An 18,741-nucleotide genomic window follows, 5' to 3' on the forward strand; every position below is an offset into this window, starting at 1 on the left:
AACCTACCATCAAATTTTCACTTCCGACCTTTCAAAGCCAAATTAAACCTCCTCCCGGTCGTTGTCTTGCTTCCAAAATCACATTCTCAATATTGACGACCTAACAATCCGAACCCTTATAGGAGAATCGGCAACATACACACAATTAACTGGGAATTCGTATATGTAACGCAAATATGCACCCGCTTTCAAACGACCTAAAATATTTTATTGGATAATCCATCACAACACAAGTTCTCTCCATATATAGATATATGAAGAAGTGGTATGAGTGCCAATGAGACAAAAATCCATCCAAGTCACAATTTATAGAAGTAACCATTATAGGTCCATACCTATGTTGAATGAGTTCGACGAACAACGAGAATGTTTAATACCTAAAACATGTAGAGATCATATTTGAGTATTGTAGAAAATTGGTATTTAGTCAAACTAGCTAACCACCAAAAGACAAAATAGCGGTCCACCTACTACAAGTCTATCTGGCAAATAGCAAAGCAATAAAAGCCACTGGACAAACACATTTGTCTAATTGCTCAGGAAGAATGTGTATAGTTGTATATCATTTTGAACTGTTTTACCTTCAGACAATCTGTGATCAACTGATAACGTGCCTTGCTATAATTTGCGTGTAAATTTGAACTATATTTATTTATTCAACTTTCAATAATGATACACAATGTACAGTGCATCATAAGCTTATTTGGCTGGCTGTATTACTTGTATATATGAATGTAATTGTTTGTTATAATTCAGGTTGCACTTTAATATTAAGATTCTCTATTCTATAGTTAACCCTCTACCAAACTGATCGGTCTTAGATGAAACCAAATGAGTTTCTACATATTTCTTGTAAATTTTGACATCAGTCTTGTTTAAAGCATGATTTGTAGACCATGTATTGCTCATATTTTGAACTGTCAACTCCCCAACCATACATAAAAAGACCACGACAAGCCCAGGAAAAACAGCCTGGAATATCATAGCTTTCGTATGCAGAATTTCATATACCTGATAATATTGACAAATTACGATGCAATATCTCTCTTAAAAAGTCAACCTACTGTCCATCTGAAGCAACCCTGAACGCTCCAAACCAACGCTTACTGTAAATTTTTAGTAAAGTCTTCATAAACATTTAGCTTATTGTAAATGCTTAAGCCAGATCAAGCTGATCGATGTGTACGTATTGTTCAATTAGCAAACCTAATTTAAAATATATGCAGTAAAAGCACAACGTCCTGCAAGGACATAAGTCATACATTGGCAAGACCAAAATCTTTCCCTAAACTGTTTAACAAATGTAAAGCCCTTGTAAACTTTTCGTACTATCTACTACCGAATTGTGTATTTGAAAGTCTATTCCAGTTTCGAAATGACCATATGAAAGTTATGTGTGGTATGATAAATGCTTCCGGTCCCAATGTACGGGATCGGATCACCCGAAAACGAGACAGACAATCTGCAGCTGCATTACTTGAGCCTGGAATATACAACGCTCAAATCTGAAATTAATTACCATTAATAACAATACTAGAGGACGAATCAACATCCTTACTAACTTTGATATTTGCTTGTTAATCATCAAATATAGTGCTTGGTTTTAATATAATCTTAATAAAATGATAGAAAAAAAAAAAAAAAAAAAATTGCTAAATTGAGAGGTTAGAATTATCTTTTAACAAAAATTTTAATAAGATTAAAAGTATCTGATCCCAGTATAGCTCTTTTACATGCTAGTAATACGAATTTTCGTTAAATTCAGTTGTGTTATTGGAGTCCACCCTTTATCCAATAGATGATACATCAGTTTGGATTCGAAATCAATGCAATCCAACTTCTATACAAAATTAAACATAAGATTAACATAACAAAAATTCTCAATTTGATATCTCTTTAAGATCAAATGTAATAGCATTTGCTAAAAATTCACTTCATATTTTGTCCAGTATACGAGTTCGTATTGACGAGATACTGCAACGAGTTGCTTACACGTGCCTTAAATCTCGGTCTAAACAGAGGCCTAGTTTGCTTAAATCTGACATTTTTGCCTGCCTTCAGGAAAACAGTCTTGTATGGGACACTGAAACATAAGTGGGTGTTCCTCAAAGCACTTTAAACAAGAATGAGTATAAGCACATGAATGAACCCCGCATAAACCTTGGTAATTGAATGCGAAACATTTTAAGGACCCCATTCTTATTGCCATTACCAATACTAGATGGAGAATACATATTAGTACCATAAGTCAGGGTCAACAACAGCCCAAGAACCAGCTGGATCCTGTGACATTCTGAGACGAAATTTTTCATCGTACGACTTCCATCCTAGTGCGCACCACTTAGCGCCTAGCCATATACTATGTATGTACTTGAGTAAATCTTGAAAAACAGTCGAGTGATCAGTAGTACAAAATATACTAATATAGACTAAAAAACGCATCTGTCCAGTTACCCAATGTACATATTGTGTAAATTTCTGTTTTGTTGCCGTCTTGGTTGTATTCCGGGGGAGGGGGTTACTGACTATCTTTTCAGGTATAACTGTGCCGACAGCACTTTCTAAATCATACCCGTTCTAACCAGAAAACGTTGCAAAACATACCCTGTTCTAAACAGAAATATTGTAGAAAAAAAAAATCACCTTCTAGACATGCTTAGAATGCGAAAATGAAATGTATACCCTGTTCTAGACACGCTTGTAAAATGTATACCTTAGTCTGGCCAGAGACCTTTATTTTCTAGACTAGTTCAGAAATATAAATCCTGTCACCAAACAGTTTATCAATGAAAGCAAAAAAACATACGTGTTTCAATATCCAGTATCCAATCTGTTCTTTTTAATTCAATTGTTTAAAAATTAAACCTGTTCCCGACAGCAGTGCAAGAAAAAGCAACCCTGTTCTAATCAGCAAGACATGAAAATAAGGGGCCTGTTTCTGTGTCACATTCTTACATATAAAAATAAAGGAAACCCCCCTTTTTTGGGGGGTATCACAAGTCCTGTGAAATAACGACTTTCTAATTATCCACAGAAGAGGCCTCTGAATAAGCTAATGGTAAGGCCAGATCAACATATTCGCCTGAAATGTTTTAACTTGTCGACATTTCTTGCAAGCTCATCATTGTCCTTAATACTACACGGAGATGAATTTTGAAAAACTGGAAAATTACCTGATTATCATCAGCAGAACTAGAAGTAGCGGTCGTGAATACCGGAGCCATAGTAAGTCATAGACATAACCTCTGATCTGTGTAAAGTTGTTGCTACTGGACCCTCTATATATATGTTAACACTCGAATCTCCATCAATGTTTGAACGCAAAAAGTTTTCTTAGCCTATGTAGAACACATTGTCGCCTCTTCCTACCAGATACCTTGAGCATTTTAAACTGAAAAAGACATGCTATGATAAATTATGTAAATATGTACATGAACATATAAGAATTAAAACAATGCAAAAAAAAAACCAACAACAAAAAAACAACGCATTTGCTGATTCTGCTGTGGCCGATCGTGTCTCAAAGCACGAGAACAAAAAAATTAATATAAGATCTGCCAATGCCAATGGCCCATCCATCGTAAAGCAAACATATTTTATTTTGTATTCAATAATCCAGCCAGCCATCTCAACTTTTAACGTGCGTCACCAATCAACCAAAATAATGCTAAATTTAGATTTAGGAGTTTGCTCTAAATTTGAACTAAATTCAAATTGTCAAAATTGCATATCGGAAATAAAATTTAGAAATAATTCGATGTTGTAGTAATCTATTTTCTTCTCGGAATGACGACAAAACCTGACCATGCCGTCTTCTAAAAATCATAATTTGCCATGACCCTTCGACAATTGTATCCATCGAGTCAAAATAAACGACAATTAAATCCTTGATAAATATTATTTGAAACAGTTTTAAAACAAATAAGGTTTTTAACAACTTATGTGTCAGATTGGTTCCGATTTTTTAGAAGATAAATCTATGGCTAAAAAATGCGTCTGCTTTTCCTAAATGTCGACGTCAAAAAGGAGGATTATGGGTAAATCAATCACTTGCAAAGATCGATAATCCAACTAGAAACCAAATACTATTACTTGACGATGTAGTATAACGACGGACAGTGGTATGAGCACTACCGATAACTGATTTAAATTTTAGATTTTAAATCCTATTATGCTGTACTTTGTCTACACTGTATTATGCTGTACTTTGTCTATACTGTATTATGCTGTACTTTGTCTATACTGTATTATGCTGTATTAAGTCCTTTGTGTTGGTTTACTGCACACCATGTTTATGTGCATGTTTTAATGTATTTTTTTTTTATAATTATGATATTTTGTCAGTTGTAAGAACTTATCTGTTATCGCTACAGATGTAATTTTCATATGTGTCATAACTTTTATTGTAGTGCACTTTCTTAAAATTTAACAACTGCAACAAAAAATGAACGCCTTTCTGCATTAACAATATATACATAAATAGTTTAGTTCTTAAAATGTATGTGAAAGAAGGAAATTACTCTTGATACAAGTGGAAATTCATAATACAATAATACATTAATCTTGTGTGAACTTCCCTGACACAAGACATACTTATTAAGCTAAGCATTTTATTTTTTCCCATAAAAATAACATTTGTCGTCGATGATTCATGAATAATAAAATTGTTATCTTCTAAACAATAATGATTCAGATTCGAAGTATAAACTTTGTCGATTGTTCAAATCTGATTGAAATTAGATTGAAATCGGGTCCCATTTATGCAGCTTAAGATAAATAATCGAATGCACCCGAGTGCATCAAAGATACTTACCACACCATTAAAAAGTCTCAGCACTTAATATTCGTATGTCTAGCACGTTATTGTCTATTTTTAATCTAAACTGCTGCATTTCAATGGGTCAAAGATGCATTAAATAAAGTCATACTAGATCTGACCTCGCACCAATGATAATCCAAGCTCCGCATAATTCTGATTATCCGATTAAAATTTTGTCAATGTGTTAACAATATCGACGATTAAACACCCGATATAGACAAGATAGTATTTATATTTACATTTAAACACTCAATAAGACTAAATCCTCCACCCTCCAAATCGTGCATGAAAATCTGATTTAATAGTTCTTTCCCCTAGTTTACTGTTTCAAATCTTTATTGTAGATAAACCAACAAGCTTAAGCAGTCCAAAATTCATGTACGATGAGTCATTACAACTGTTATAATAGTCGGATTTAGAAAGACATGTAACGGTTACTTAAATACAAAGTAAAAATAATCTAAATATATGTAACCGTTTAAATTAGGTACTTTTTTTCAATTCAAAGTACAAATGAAACGATTGAAAATAAATGCATTTATAATTAGATATTCAGATCTTATAAATAGACTCGAGGTCCAATTCCCTCAGTGCTTCGTGCTTTGGTCATTCCAAAAATATTTTTTTCGTAAGTATTTTATTTTACAATGTGAATTATCAAAACGAGTCGAAAGATTATTTTTTTTAACTCATTTACAGGACACACTTGAAATACGAGATATTTATGTACATGTATTTGGAATGTTTTACCGATCATAATGTTTTATACTTAACAGCATTCGCTTAACAATTACAAGGCATATATCCTGTCCAGCATAATTCACAGTCACCCATCGTTAAAATTTGATAATTTATGATATTAATTTCAAAGATATGTTTTCGCTACCATAACAAAACCTCAAATGTTCAAAGTGACCACTTGTGAACTGGAATGCTTTTTCTGATGAAACAATATCTGTTTGTTTTCAGTGATAATTGTTTCTGGGGAAATGTTTCTACAAGGTTCGTTGAGGAATACACTTGAAGACCTTGTGTCGTGTATGCAAAATATCAAAGTACTCATTTTCTGTTTTTTAATACACTAATTTAACGAAGGGTTGGGTTAGTAACAATATTCCAATTCCCTACCGGGTTTGAAGGGAATAAAACTTTATTTAGGATAACGAAAAATGCGAGTTATCCGATTGAAGGTTTTTGCCATAACTGCTTGTCTGGCTAAGATTTTTAGAATTGCAGCACAAAATAAAAATCAATTCGATGCGTGCGTGATACCAACTATTATTTCAGAGAATGAAAGAAAAACATAACCCTTCCTCAAAGTTAAATGGTTACTATGTAAATTCGAGAACCTTAAAATCGTGTTTTAGTTGTTGAGAATTATGTCGTAAAAAATGTACAGGTCTACTTTTCTTAAAAAATCTGAATGAATCAGTAATAAAATATAAAAAAAAGGGAAGAAAGGAAATTAAATGTACACGCGCAATGCAATCATATGTCTAAATTACTACATAAAGTTCCCCTTCATAAATCACTGAGATCAAAGGGAAGTCACCGTGACCGACCTATACATTGACAACTTAATATCTTGTCTTATTAAAGAAAGTGCTACCCTCTTTCATCTTTCCGTTACTCAATATAAAATTTCATCACCTAATGTTTTAATTGTTTCATTGACAGGGGGCAAAGGGTCGTACAAACGACCAAGAATTGCCGTAAAATTTACATGTCACAAGCACAGCAGCCGCCATTGTAAATCCTAATTCTTTACAATGTCGTAAAAGCATTGGATGCATTTTTGTGACTTGATATAAAATTGATGACCCCTTGATCAAAAGGATGCTTGAGATGTAATTAAGTTAGCGCATCTTTCCGCCAATCATTGTCTTTTGAAATTGTAATTCTCCGCGTGCTTCTTGCACATCCGGGAATTGGTCTATCAGCGTTCCCCAAATTCCAAGGTGCTTATTAAGATACCTGTTGAAAGAATAACATTGATTGGTTGTAACACTCCGATGGACATTAGAACAATTTAGATATCATAATCAGAGAGTTATGGTCATCAAAAGAAGTCGGACTTTCTCCACGTCGGTTTATTACGTCTGCTAGAAATTCCTAAAATTGAACGATAAATGTGGCAGATAGTTGAATGTATAAATGTTATAATTCTCTTTGAAAGCCGTATTTTTGTTGTATTTCGAATTTTCTAACCGGAAGCCCCCGATCCCCTATTACCGCTGATGTTTGGCGCAAATGAAATATAACCTTGTGGAGCAAATGAAAGATTATGTTTTGTCAAAATTTGCGCAAATGCAATGCACCCCCATTCCATGCAGGACCCACCATAGTTACGCTTAGTACTGTTAATGTATTTTCGTCCGATCATGCATGACATATTTGCCACTGGACGTTCAAAGACTAATAACTAATTAAAACAAATATGACAGGATATTACCATTGAAACAGTTATTATTCTTTTTTAGTACTTGTATTTATTATTGATTGTTCTCGTACCGATCATGCATGACATATTTGCCACTGGACGTTAAATAAGCAACAACCAATAAATTAAAACAAATATGACAGGTTATTACCGTAGAAAAAAGTAAATTATTTTTCTTAGTACCTATTGTATTTATCATAGATTTGTTTTTGTCCTGAATATGCTTGAAATATTTTCAACTTGACGTTAAGCAACAAACAATTATTCGATTAACACAAATACGACAGAATTTTACCATAGAAAAAAGTACCGAATAATATGCAGAACACAGTAAATATCTAATTAGAAAAAAAAGCAATTCAATAATTTTTTGGTTGAATATAAATAATAAAGAACATTTGCAATTTTGCATCATTCATGGACTATGACTTAATCAAACGAATTAAAATCAAATTTTACTTTTATTGTTGATATTTTATTATCTTTTGTACGCTTTTACAATTTCTTTAAGATCAAATAATTTAATGTGTATCGTACTTGTTTCACATATTTATAATGAAAGATTTGAACATGCCGCGTAAAACCAATTTTGTTTGAAATAAGACGAATACGTGAATAGATGCATGTTTTGTAGACTTGCTACATGTCCCTTCCTAATTATGTTTTTATTTCTTTTTTTCAATTTTGCCCCTTTAATAGTTTGACTGCTATAACTAGGAGATTACAATTATACTGACATCTGCAGGAGGAAGGCTTTCTCCAAGGGCAATCAGTAGGCTAGCACTTATCAGTAAACATATAAATTAGTGAGAGAAAAATAATAGAAAGGGAATTGAAGCAAGTCTACATGTTTTGGTATTCAATATTTAATCTCTATCATACTCTTTTACAAGTTCTTTAAGATCAAATAATTTCATGTTCTTGTTTCACATATTTGTAATGAAAAATGTGATCATGCCGCGTAAAACCAATTTTTATTTGAAAATTAAATTCCAAATATAAAATAACACGAATACGAGAATAGATGCATTTTTCACGTGTCTCAATGGTAAAAGGGAATAGATAAATCTAGATAAATATAGCGTATATACCTCAATTGTTTATTAGTTTTCAAAGTCTGGATTAAAGTATTTACAAATTGATATTTTATCATGCATAGGTTTACTTTCATCGCTATATTTTGTGGATAAATTCCTGCCATTTCGCATAATTATCATAAATAATCTCATTTGCATGACAGAAACTGACAGGCGTTTGTTACAAATTGACAGATATTATTTTACAGAAGTTGGTCTGTTTTGTGTTCATTTTTGATATCAGATGTACGTGCAATTGCACGTGTAAATCACTCCAACAGCGTGTTGATGATGTGACTGAGGTCATCTGTAATTCATAATTCACTGTATTTATATAGTGTACTGGGGTTTCTTGAGATGGGAAAATTCGTCATCCGAGTTATCTGTAACTTAAACATTACTTGCTTGGATATAGATTTTTCTTAAATAGTTTTCTAGGACTTTTTATGAGAAAATGCTTCAATGCTTGAACACTAAGTTGAGACTGAATAGAAAAAGGGATCTAATATTATAAAATTAATATAAAGAGTAGATTTTATAAACTGCTTGCGGATGAAAAACACTCCAACCTTGAATAAGAGAATATACATTGTAAGTGAAGTTTAGGTTAGTAATCTATTTGAAAATGGACGAACAGGAAAGATGGATGAAAATATGTATACTGTATAATCCTTTGTTTTTCCTTTCATAAATTGTCCGTTTTAGTCTTTTATTTAGTGCAGTCGTCAATATTTTTGCGGTAATATAGATTCACTTGTGCAGCAATTTTTAACTAACTAGTTGGCACAACTTGAAGTTTATAGCTTTCATTCTTAGTAGCATTTGTCATTAAAACATCTACACAACTGTCCTTGAATTTCTTTGCTTGAGGAACTGGCTATCACACAGACCGTGGCTACACACTTTTCTATTTCACTTGACATATTTACTCTTTTTATTATGAAATTCAATTTATTTTCATAAAAGTAATGCGTTTTGTCGCACACACCGGTACGAAATTGTTCGTGCAAATGAAACGCGCCGAGATTGGGTTGGCTATCAAATACTTGGCTGCGAGTGCTCCTGATGAAATGTAAACCTAAAAAAAGCGAATTGGACGTATACTATTTTAAAACTTGTTTTCATTTGATTTTCCCCATTATACAAATTTTATAACATCGAAATTATTGCTTCCTTATTTTAAATAGATTCGGTTTCATATTAAGTTCAGTTTGCGTTTCATCACTAAACGAAACTCGTTTTCAATTTCTGATTTGCGAGAAGTACAAATTATTTTTCTGACGCCTTTAAGGAACATGCAGATTACGCCGCGAGTAATGGTTCAATAAAAAGTTTACTTTTGCTGTTTTTTTTTATGAATATTTTGCAATGATTAAAAGAAGGATTATGATATAATGAGATAGAGAGAGAGTATTATGTTCTTGTTGCAACTTCGAACAGAAAAAAAAACTTTTACCAAATCAAATTTATTTGTCTGTTTGTCTTTTTGTTTTTAAGCCATGTCAGTTTATTGTCCATCTATGAGTTTGAAGGTTTCTCTGGTATCGTTCCCCTTCTTCTTTCATAGTTATACAATAGCAAAGATCGACTGTACTATTTCATATTATATTCTAATACTGGCGGAACAATTCCTGAAAATTAATGTCACTCACGGCTTATAATAAACAGAAGAACAAATTATTGAAGATATGGAAATCGTTCGATGAATTCATATGGAACTGTCGGCTGCTAATGATGGAATCAGTGTAATATCAAGATAAGCACTGAGATAAAATAAATAATGTTAATATGATCATATCTTCTAATTATGTTCCAAAACACGTGCACATCAAAACTTATCATATTTCACCTAAGTGACCATGCCGAATTAATATGACACGGGAAATCAAATTACACCATTAGCAGACCCGTGGTTGATAATCGTTATAAATTGGCGCGAAATATTAATGAGGATATTCGTATATTTGCACGATAAATAATCTTACAATGACTATGATTACAATAGTTTGTTTTCAAAAAAAGAATTGTTCTACAGGCAAAATATGAATAAATCTAAGGTAAATTAGTTAAATTAAATGATATAAAAGACTTTGAAGTTTCTTTTTTTTAATGAAAACAGACACGCCGCCTGTCCAAAGTCCGGAGCCTCAGGCCCTTGTTAGTCTGGTACGTTTGTTCATTTATATATATTTTGGAGTTTAGAGTGACGTCCATTTTCACTGAACCAGTACACAATTTTTCAACAACCTGAGTCCTCCAGCTGGTGCGGGATTTTCTCGCTGCCTTGAAGATCAATTACCGGTGGCCTTCGGTTGTTGTCTGCTCTTAGGGCGGGCTGTTGTTTCTTTGACATATTCTCTATTTCCATTCTTAATTCTACTTAAACGAGACATCGAATTCACACTGCAGTCAAATCTAGTACAGCTGAGACTTGAAAAAAATAATTAAAACTTAAATCCCTTTATAACTGAACAAATTCTTCTTGACCTTTTGATTCCAGGATTTATATTTTGTAAACCAGAAAAAGTGAAAAATAGAAAATACGTATGCAATTAATGTTCTACAATTATGGCCTTCATTTAAAGTTTATATTTAAAATTATTAACTCTAGAAAAAGAGTTTTTTTCTGATCCCTTCAGCACTAGCAAAACTAACCGTTTTTAGATCTTTTTAGATTTGATAATTTTGAACTAAACTTTTGATGAAGTTCATACTTTTAATATATTGTTAAACCGAACTAACTAAGTATGAAATATAAATGCTGATTTTGTTACATGTTTAGTATTTTTAATCTGTTTGCTTAAGAGTAGTTTCTGTTTATAAATCAAAACTTGCAACCAAACTTCTTCGTCTTAATAAATTGCAAAAGCGCGCCAAATCCTAAAGTGATATGTACACCTTCCAAAACTGCTATTTTCCCAAGGCTGGAGAATTTGATGACAAATTCTATATATTTTATCATTGATTACTATTGTAAAGCATAACAAAAGAAATAATATTAATTATAATAATAATAATTCATAATTCCGAAGGGATCGTTCAGCAAGAAAAAAGTGTTGCATGACGAAGATACTATACCCAAAGTTCCACAGTACAATTGACAATCTTCAGGAACGCTCATGGCAGAAAATTTGAATGTCTAGGATGTAAAAGAACCAAAACAATCAAAGAGACATAATTTGTCATTAGAACGGACTTAAAAAAAGCGAAATTCATCAGTAAGGTCAACTTTTTGAGAGAATTCTGGTACTGCCTACTTATATGGACTTCTTTACGATATAGTTGCAGTTAAAACAATTTCACATGATGATAGGTATAAACTCAATATCCCGAAGATACGTATCAAAATAAACCAGAACGATTTTTTTTCTGGTTTTTATAATAAATTATTTCAGGTAACATCTGTTGATACTTGAATCCTGTCACGTTTCCTTTTCTTTGAAATTCAAAAGTTTAGCACGTACTTTCAACTTCCCGTCCATTCAGATTGCTTGAATGTTTTCATCTGAATACATACCTTTTCCGTGTACTAAGTAACTTGCAAGGCCGTCGCTCTATTTACATGTAATAATGTATATTCTATTTTTGTATAGGGGGAGAGTTGAGAACCAAAAACATGCCCAATCCCACCGCACGTTTGTGCGTGTTTCATTTTAGGAGCATCTGTCCTTTGTTAGTCGGCTTGTATGATTTTTAAGTTTAGTTTCTTTTATATATTTCGGAGTTTAGTATGACGTCCATCATCACTGAAATAGTACATTTTTGTTTAGGGGCAAGCTGAAGTACGCATCTGGGTGCGTGATTTTCTCTTATTATTGAAAATTGGTGGCCTTTGGCTGTTTTCTGCTTTTTGGTCGGATTGTTGTCTCTTTTACACAAATTAATCCTCTTACGCAAAAATGAGCAAGTAAAAACTGTATGTTGCAGAGTACTAAGATACCAATAGAATACGGATGTGCCATACTATCACGCAACATAAATTATACCAATTGCGCATACTACTGAGCGACCCGTGTCACAATTCTGATAACATTGAACGAATTTTGAGCTAATGAACAATTAAGCGTTTCACTTTAATGATAAGAAGTAGATTAGAAAATTTTATTACCGACAATCATGCATATTAAATTGGTTTTAAGTGACATTTGCACATTTAATAGAATATAACGATTTTCAACCAATGTGTAATCATTTAATAGGGAAATCAATTAATTGAATATAAAGACACCTAATAAAATGCGCGAATGCCAAGGGTGGCGGACTTTTATTAGCTGGCCCCTAAACAAAAATGTGAAAATGGACGTCATATTAAACTACTAATTAAAATTGACTAAGTCCATTTTTATACGGCAAAATCAAATAATCATTCAGAAAAAATTAAAAGCATGCCCAGCGCTTCATATCCCGAAAAAATAATGTTTAGTTTGGTGGAGTTTTGTATAGCCATTATAAACAAAACGACTTAGTTCGTGTATTGGTATATTACATCTATGGTTCATGTATTGGTATGGATATCACCAAACAAATCAATCAAGTCAAAATTGTACATGTAAATGCATTTCTTCAGTTCCTGCGGTTAAATTCTGACAATGATTTTTCAATGAATTACAGATCATCAAAGTGTATATAAATGCGCCTGGCGATAATGTTGTTGAAAAATCAAATTTACATGACGATTTCTTCTACATAAACTTTAGAAAATTGTCAATCTGGTGCATACAATTTATATATACGAAGGAATTTGGATAGTTAATTCACCTTTTGGTTTTGGTTAAACATTTACTATTAGTTTCACATTATTTCATGTGTCTACAAACGTTTGACGTGTGATCATCACCGATGAAGGTTTAATCTAAAAATTAGTATCAAACTTAACAAACATCGCAAACACTTGTAAATCATTAAGATATTTGTAATAGTCAGTGTCATCGATGTCTTTTAAACAATCTTACAAAACAAAGGACAAGGTAGGAGAAGGCCCGTTTTTTGCCTCCACTATTTTCGCATTTTTCAAATTCTGTTTTGGACAGCTACTTATCACGTTACAATATTCCAATAGGTTTGAAGTTTGCTGAATTTTAAAACCATTAATTTCAGAAAATGGGTGGGGTTGATGGGGATAAAAGGGCACCAAAAACGCAAAACGAAGGAAAAATTACGATTTTTTGTCATTCTTAAAATATAATTTTTATTTTCCAAAGTTGCAGACTTCTATAACATCCTAATGATTATATCCTTCATAAAGTAACACGGTCCTTTTTTCAATTTAAAGCGCTAAATATATTCTAATCTTGTTAAACATTCTGACCACAAACCATGGTCTTTTATTTGTTGTTATTCTGTGTGTAATAAACTTTCTATGATATGTCTGTTTTTTGTAAGTCACATGTCCAATTATTGACACTTCATTAGAACTGCTGTGCGCATGTTTTTCTTGTTTCGATCTTATCTGTATTTTCTTTAATGCTTATGTGCATAGTTTACATTGACACTGATCTTTTAAAGGTTCACATTTTTCTGTTGGAATAAAACTTGGTGCGGTTCTTGGATCAAACAGGGTTGGAATTATTTTTGATTAAAAGCTTTTCTTGTTGGTGTGTATTGCCTTGGCGGGGCAAAGGACATTAAGAATGTTAATGTTAACCTTTATCGTCCGTACATTCCAAAAATAATTGTCCAAAAATAAAGATTTCATTTGGTCTCTTGTGGAGATTTGTCTCATTGACAATTGTTATACCAAATCTTCATTTTATAAGTATAACTCCGCCACATTTTAAATTGCCTGCCCTATTTCTGGAATTATTTAGTATAGTTAGATGTACCTTATGACATATCTTGATTTTTTGTTGCTGAACCTTATACCATCATGATATATATGTACCAGTAGATCAATAAACATCTTCGAAAAACTGGATGGAGAGAGAGAGACAGAGAGAGACCCTAGACTTGCTACATGTCCCTTCCTAATTATGTTTTTATTTCTTTTTTTCAATTTTGCCCCTTTAATAGTTTTACTGCTATAACTAGGAGATTACAATTATACTGACATCTGCAGGAGGAAGGCTTTCTCCAAGGGCAATCAGTAGGCTAGCACTTATCAGTAAACATATAAATTAGTGAGAGAAAAATAATAGAAAGGGAATTGAAGCAAGTCTAAGAGAGACCCCGATTTCCTGTGGTACGCATATATTATTAATTTTCCAAGGAAGTTGATTTCAACATCTCTTGTTTTCACGCCAGTGAAACCTATTAAACTTACTTCCAGACTTACTGAAATAAGTGTATTTATTGTTTACCAGATGTCTATAAAGTGAAATACTGTGACGCTATTTTTGCACTCGCCTAAGACATAAATTTAAAATTCAAGCAGCTTGGAGAGAGTTTCAGCAGCACCTGCATACGGGGTATATATCGCCCAATTGATACGATATTCCCGTGCATATTTGCATTTCTTATCATGATTTTCTTTATAAAGGGTTGCTGCTCACAAGGAAGCTATCAAGTTAAACCAAGAGTTCCAAATGGTGAAGTTGAAATCAACCCTTCGTAAATTTTACGGACGCCATCAAGAGTTGGTTGACCGTTATGGAATAGCCGTTTCACAAAGGATATCGGATATGTTCCTTATGTCGTAACTACAATCTCCTTCCCTTTCATGTCGATGAATGTGACCTACCGAATTAGTCTATTTACCGGATTTGTTATCACATAAGCAACACGACGGGTGCCACATGTGGAGCAGAATCTGCTTACCCTTCCGGAGCACCTGAGATTACCCCTAGTTTTTGTTGGGGTTTGTGTTGTTTATTCTTTGGTTTTCTTATGTTGTGTCATATGTACTATTGTTTGTCTGTTTGTCTTTTTCATTTTTAGCCATGGCGTTGTCAGTTTATTTTCGCTTTTGACTGTCCCTTTGGTATCGTTCGTCCCTCTTTTTCAAATATACAAAATTGAACCATCGATTCTGAATGGAGAAATGTAGTATCAAACAAGGAATGGTTGCAGAATCTTTTGCTTCTATGATTTTAAGATTATCTATGGGCAAACTTTATAATGATATGCAAAACAATTGCACATCAAAAAAGTGTCGTTTTTTTACTTTGCATTAGCAAAACCAAAGAAAAGCAAGACCATTTATGTAAAATGGGAATTTAAGCCGTGCAGATTTGAAATTAGGAGAACCATACATTTATTATAACAATATTGTCAACTGTGAAAACAGATGATCAATTTTATATATGTGAAATGAAATGAAATAATAAAAGATCTCACTAAATGGAGTTATAGTGTATGTAGAAATGAAAGAGCTACTGGATACATAAATATTTGTTCATTTTATTGTTATTTTTTGTGATGTTGTACGCTTTCAGACTGGCTAGTATATAAATGATGTTAGTCGTTCGATATCACCTTCACAATATAAACAGGAAAATACATTTTTCGAGTAAAAAGTTGCCTGATGTCGCATGAACTGAAAAAAAAGTTGGATAAGTCGCGACGACAGAATTTCAATTTTGGCGAAATTAATATTACGAGACAATTACATTTGAAATTTAATCAGTAAGACCATTATCAAAATCAGGATAGGATAAGGACGTTGATGTCTTAATGCCATATTTGTCTCCCTCCACAGATAACCATGTTCTCCAATATTAACTTTCCAAATTCGCATATTTGCATGGTCAGTGTATTTGAACGTCATGGTGTTTGTAAAAAAGCGCACTAGACTGTTGGCAACAAACCACAAATTGCCATCTTCATCTATGCAGAAAGTATCGACCCATTCTAATGATTCCAGTGGCTGAGCAAACAACGGACTCTCTGTCAAGTTGCCTCCACTTTGTAAACTTCCGAGGCTTTCTTTGTAAACCATATCTTCGGCCAATGCCCCTACATACAGCCCTTTCTGACTAAAAACCATTCCATCTGACGGTGAACTCTTTCGCCCTACAAAACAAGTTAATTTATATACAAATTTTAATAAGATTATGTAAAGTTTATAATATAATTTCTGAAATTTTTTGAATGTTTTTAATTATTGCTTAAATATGCGACCGCAAACTTCTTGCGAATATAATAAACTTTATAGATTTGATTTGACATTTGGCTGGATTATCAAAATGTGTGCAGCATTAACTGTGATAATTTACTTAGTTTCGTATATGTGTCCACAATTCAACAATCCCAACAGCAATTTACTTTAAAATGACTAAATGTACAGGATACGTTTGTGAAAACCAAACAACCACATTTGTTTTTATATTTTGATCATATTTGATGTACAATGATGGAAAGTAAATGTTTTGCCATGAAAAAAAGGAACCATCAACAATAGAAATTAACAGAAACAAGCACAAAACAAAAGATACAAGATGGAAAACCCCAAACACGTACAGCAAAATAAAGCAAAATCAAAGAACACATTGCCGAAAAAAAAAGGAAAAAAACCACAACAAAAACTCTATCACAAACTGTCCTTTTTTGTGTGTATATTTACGTGATAAGAAATACATCTTAATATAAAAAGGATTACTTGTTGAGAGATAATTTATTAGTTAAAATCATGATCATATTGCTGTTTCAAGATTTTGAATCGCTGTGAACAAAGGTGAGAATTAACGCTCTGACAGTTTCCGAGGAATTCGGTGTTGCATCAACTTTAAAATTGGCATAAGGAAGCTAACGTTAAAGTGGCGCTAGATTTAAAAATTGTGTTCTGCATTTTTTTAAGTTGTAATCTCTGTCCGCTGTCTTTTTATTTCACACTCTATTCCGTCCTGACTTTGTTTTTTTACATTAATTGTGATCCTGCTTTTTTCTATTCAAAAACTCATGTCCTGCCTATTTTTCAAAAAGAATGATCCTTGCCCCCTCCCCCCTCCCCTTTGAAAGCAAATGGTTGCTCCCTTCCAAAGGTTTACCATGATATATAAAGGGAGATAACTTTTAAGTACTGACACCGACCGTGCGAGGGCAAGGTCGATAAATGTTTTTGTTGTTGTTATATGTCACAAACTGTAAAGTTTATATGGCAATAAAACTTTGAATTGAATTGAATTGAATTGATAAACACTACCATATATAGTATTGACATACCTACATATTGATAAGATTGAGAAAAGTTGCCTCGATCTCGGAGTACTTCCGTTGGGATTCTGTAAAGATTTCGATCTGCTAATGCACAATAGTATACATATTGAAAGTCAGGTGACATGGCTATTCCATCAATAGGTGTGGTAAAATTCATTTGTTTATCATTATTTGAACTAATAGTCATGTAACCGTTTTCTGGATGCATGGATTTATGGTTGAAAAAGTAGGATTCGTCGCTTTCGTAATCATAAACCACTATCTTTGGAACTTTTCCAGTGTCGGAAATATATGCAAATCTTGGTTTACCATTAACATAATCGATTACTATATCATTAAGAAAATTCGTGCCCTTTGAGACAATATTTTCAGGAAATGAATGTTTCCGTACAATGTAATCCGATTTCAGATCATAAATTACTATTTTCGCATTGCATTGTATCGTCCCATCACGGGCACTTCCGGTATCGATTATCCACATGTATCCTGAATTTGGGTCAATTTCCATACTTTGAACATATTGAAAAGCGTCACAGTCCCCAATCTTTTGCATGCCCCAGGTAGGAAAAGGATTAAGAATTGCACGATCGTCGCTTGTATTCATTACTTCGTTCAAGGTTGATGGCACACCAGGCCTCCATCTTGGAACTGTGACAAAAATTCTCCGTGAATAAACTTTGATACCAGTTATAATATTATTTACAACAACGAATGTACCATTACGGATTGAATCTTGTTTATCATCAGTTCGATTCCAATTGAAATCAAGTTTAGTCCATTCATAAACAACACTTGCTTCTTTTCTTAGATTGAACACTTTTGCAGAAATAAGCAAACATGACAATTGAAGCACAAATATGTATACCAGTAATTGATGTAGTGTCATCTTTTGCCCCAGTTCACATGTACCAACATATCACGTTTACCGTATAATCAGATGGACATGTCCTAAATTTTAACGAGTCGACGCCGGTATGTTGACAAGAAAGTAACGATGTAACCATTTAGTACAGTCATATGTATTTTAACTTTGTAATTATCTGCTTTAAGTTACCAATAAAAAAAAATGTTAGAAACATATATCCACTTATAGATAATTGTTGTTTTCCTATTTATAATATTGCATTTAGGAAGTTCGCTCCTCAGTTTCAAAATAATTAACTTTTGTTAACGAAGAATGGACATGGGGAATGTGACAAAGAGACAACAACCCGACCAAAGAGCAGATAACAGACAAAGGACACCAACAGGTTTCCAATGCAGCAAGAAAATCCTGCACCCGGAGGCATGCTCCAGCTAGCCCCTAAACAAAAAAA

The 18,741-nt window shown here is 33.0% G+C and overlaps 1 protein-coding gene across 1 annotated transcript; it reads right to left on the reverse strand.

The window, feature by feature from the left end:
* Positions 1–15,668: 15,668 nt before the first annotated feature.
* LOC134692669 (protein yellow-like) lies at positions 15,669–18,452 on the reverse strand. The gene is made up of 2 exons (XM_063553137.1): positions 17,432–18,452; positions 15,669–16,282 (listed from the first exon to the last, which is right to left on the reverse strand). Exons 1-2 carry the CDS (start codon positions 18,309–18,311, stop codon positions 15,876–15,878), a joined length of 1,287 nt encoding a protein of 428 aa, XP_063409207.1. The 5' UTR covers positions 18,312–18,452; the 3' UTR covers positions 15,669–15,875.
* Between the last annotated feature and the right edge of the window lie 289 nt (positions 18,453–18,741).

This window comes from Mytilus trossulus, chromosome 12 (genome assembly GCF_036588685.1).
Source record: "Mytilus trossulus isolate FHL-02 chromosome 12, PNRI_Mtr1.1.1.hap1, whole genome shotgun sequence".
NCBI classification, from domain to species: Eukaryota; Metazoa; Mollusca; class Bivalvia; order Mytilida; family Mytilidae; genus Mytilus; species Mytilus trossulus.

Bases quoted from the DNA above. Each gene is read 5' to 3' on its own strand.
- LOC134692669 (XM_063553137.1), bottom strand. From the start codon at position 18,311: ATGACACTACATCAATTACTGGTATACATATTTGTGCTTCAATTGTCA. The intron at 16,283-17,431 runs GTATGTCAATAC...CTTGTTTTGTAG, and splicing joins TCAATCTTATCAATATGTAG to GGCGAAAGAGTTCACCGTCA.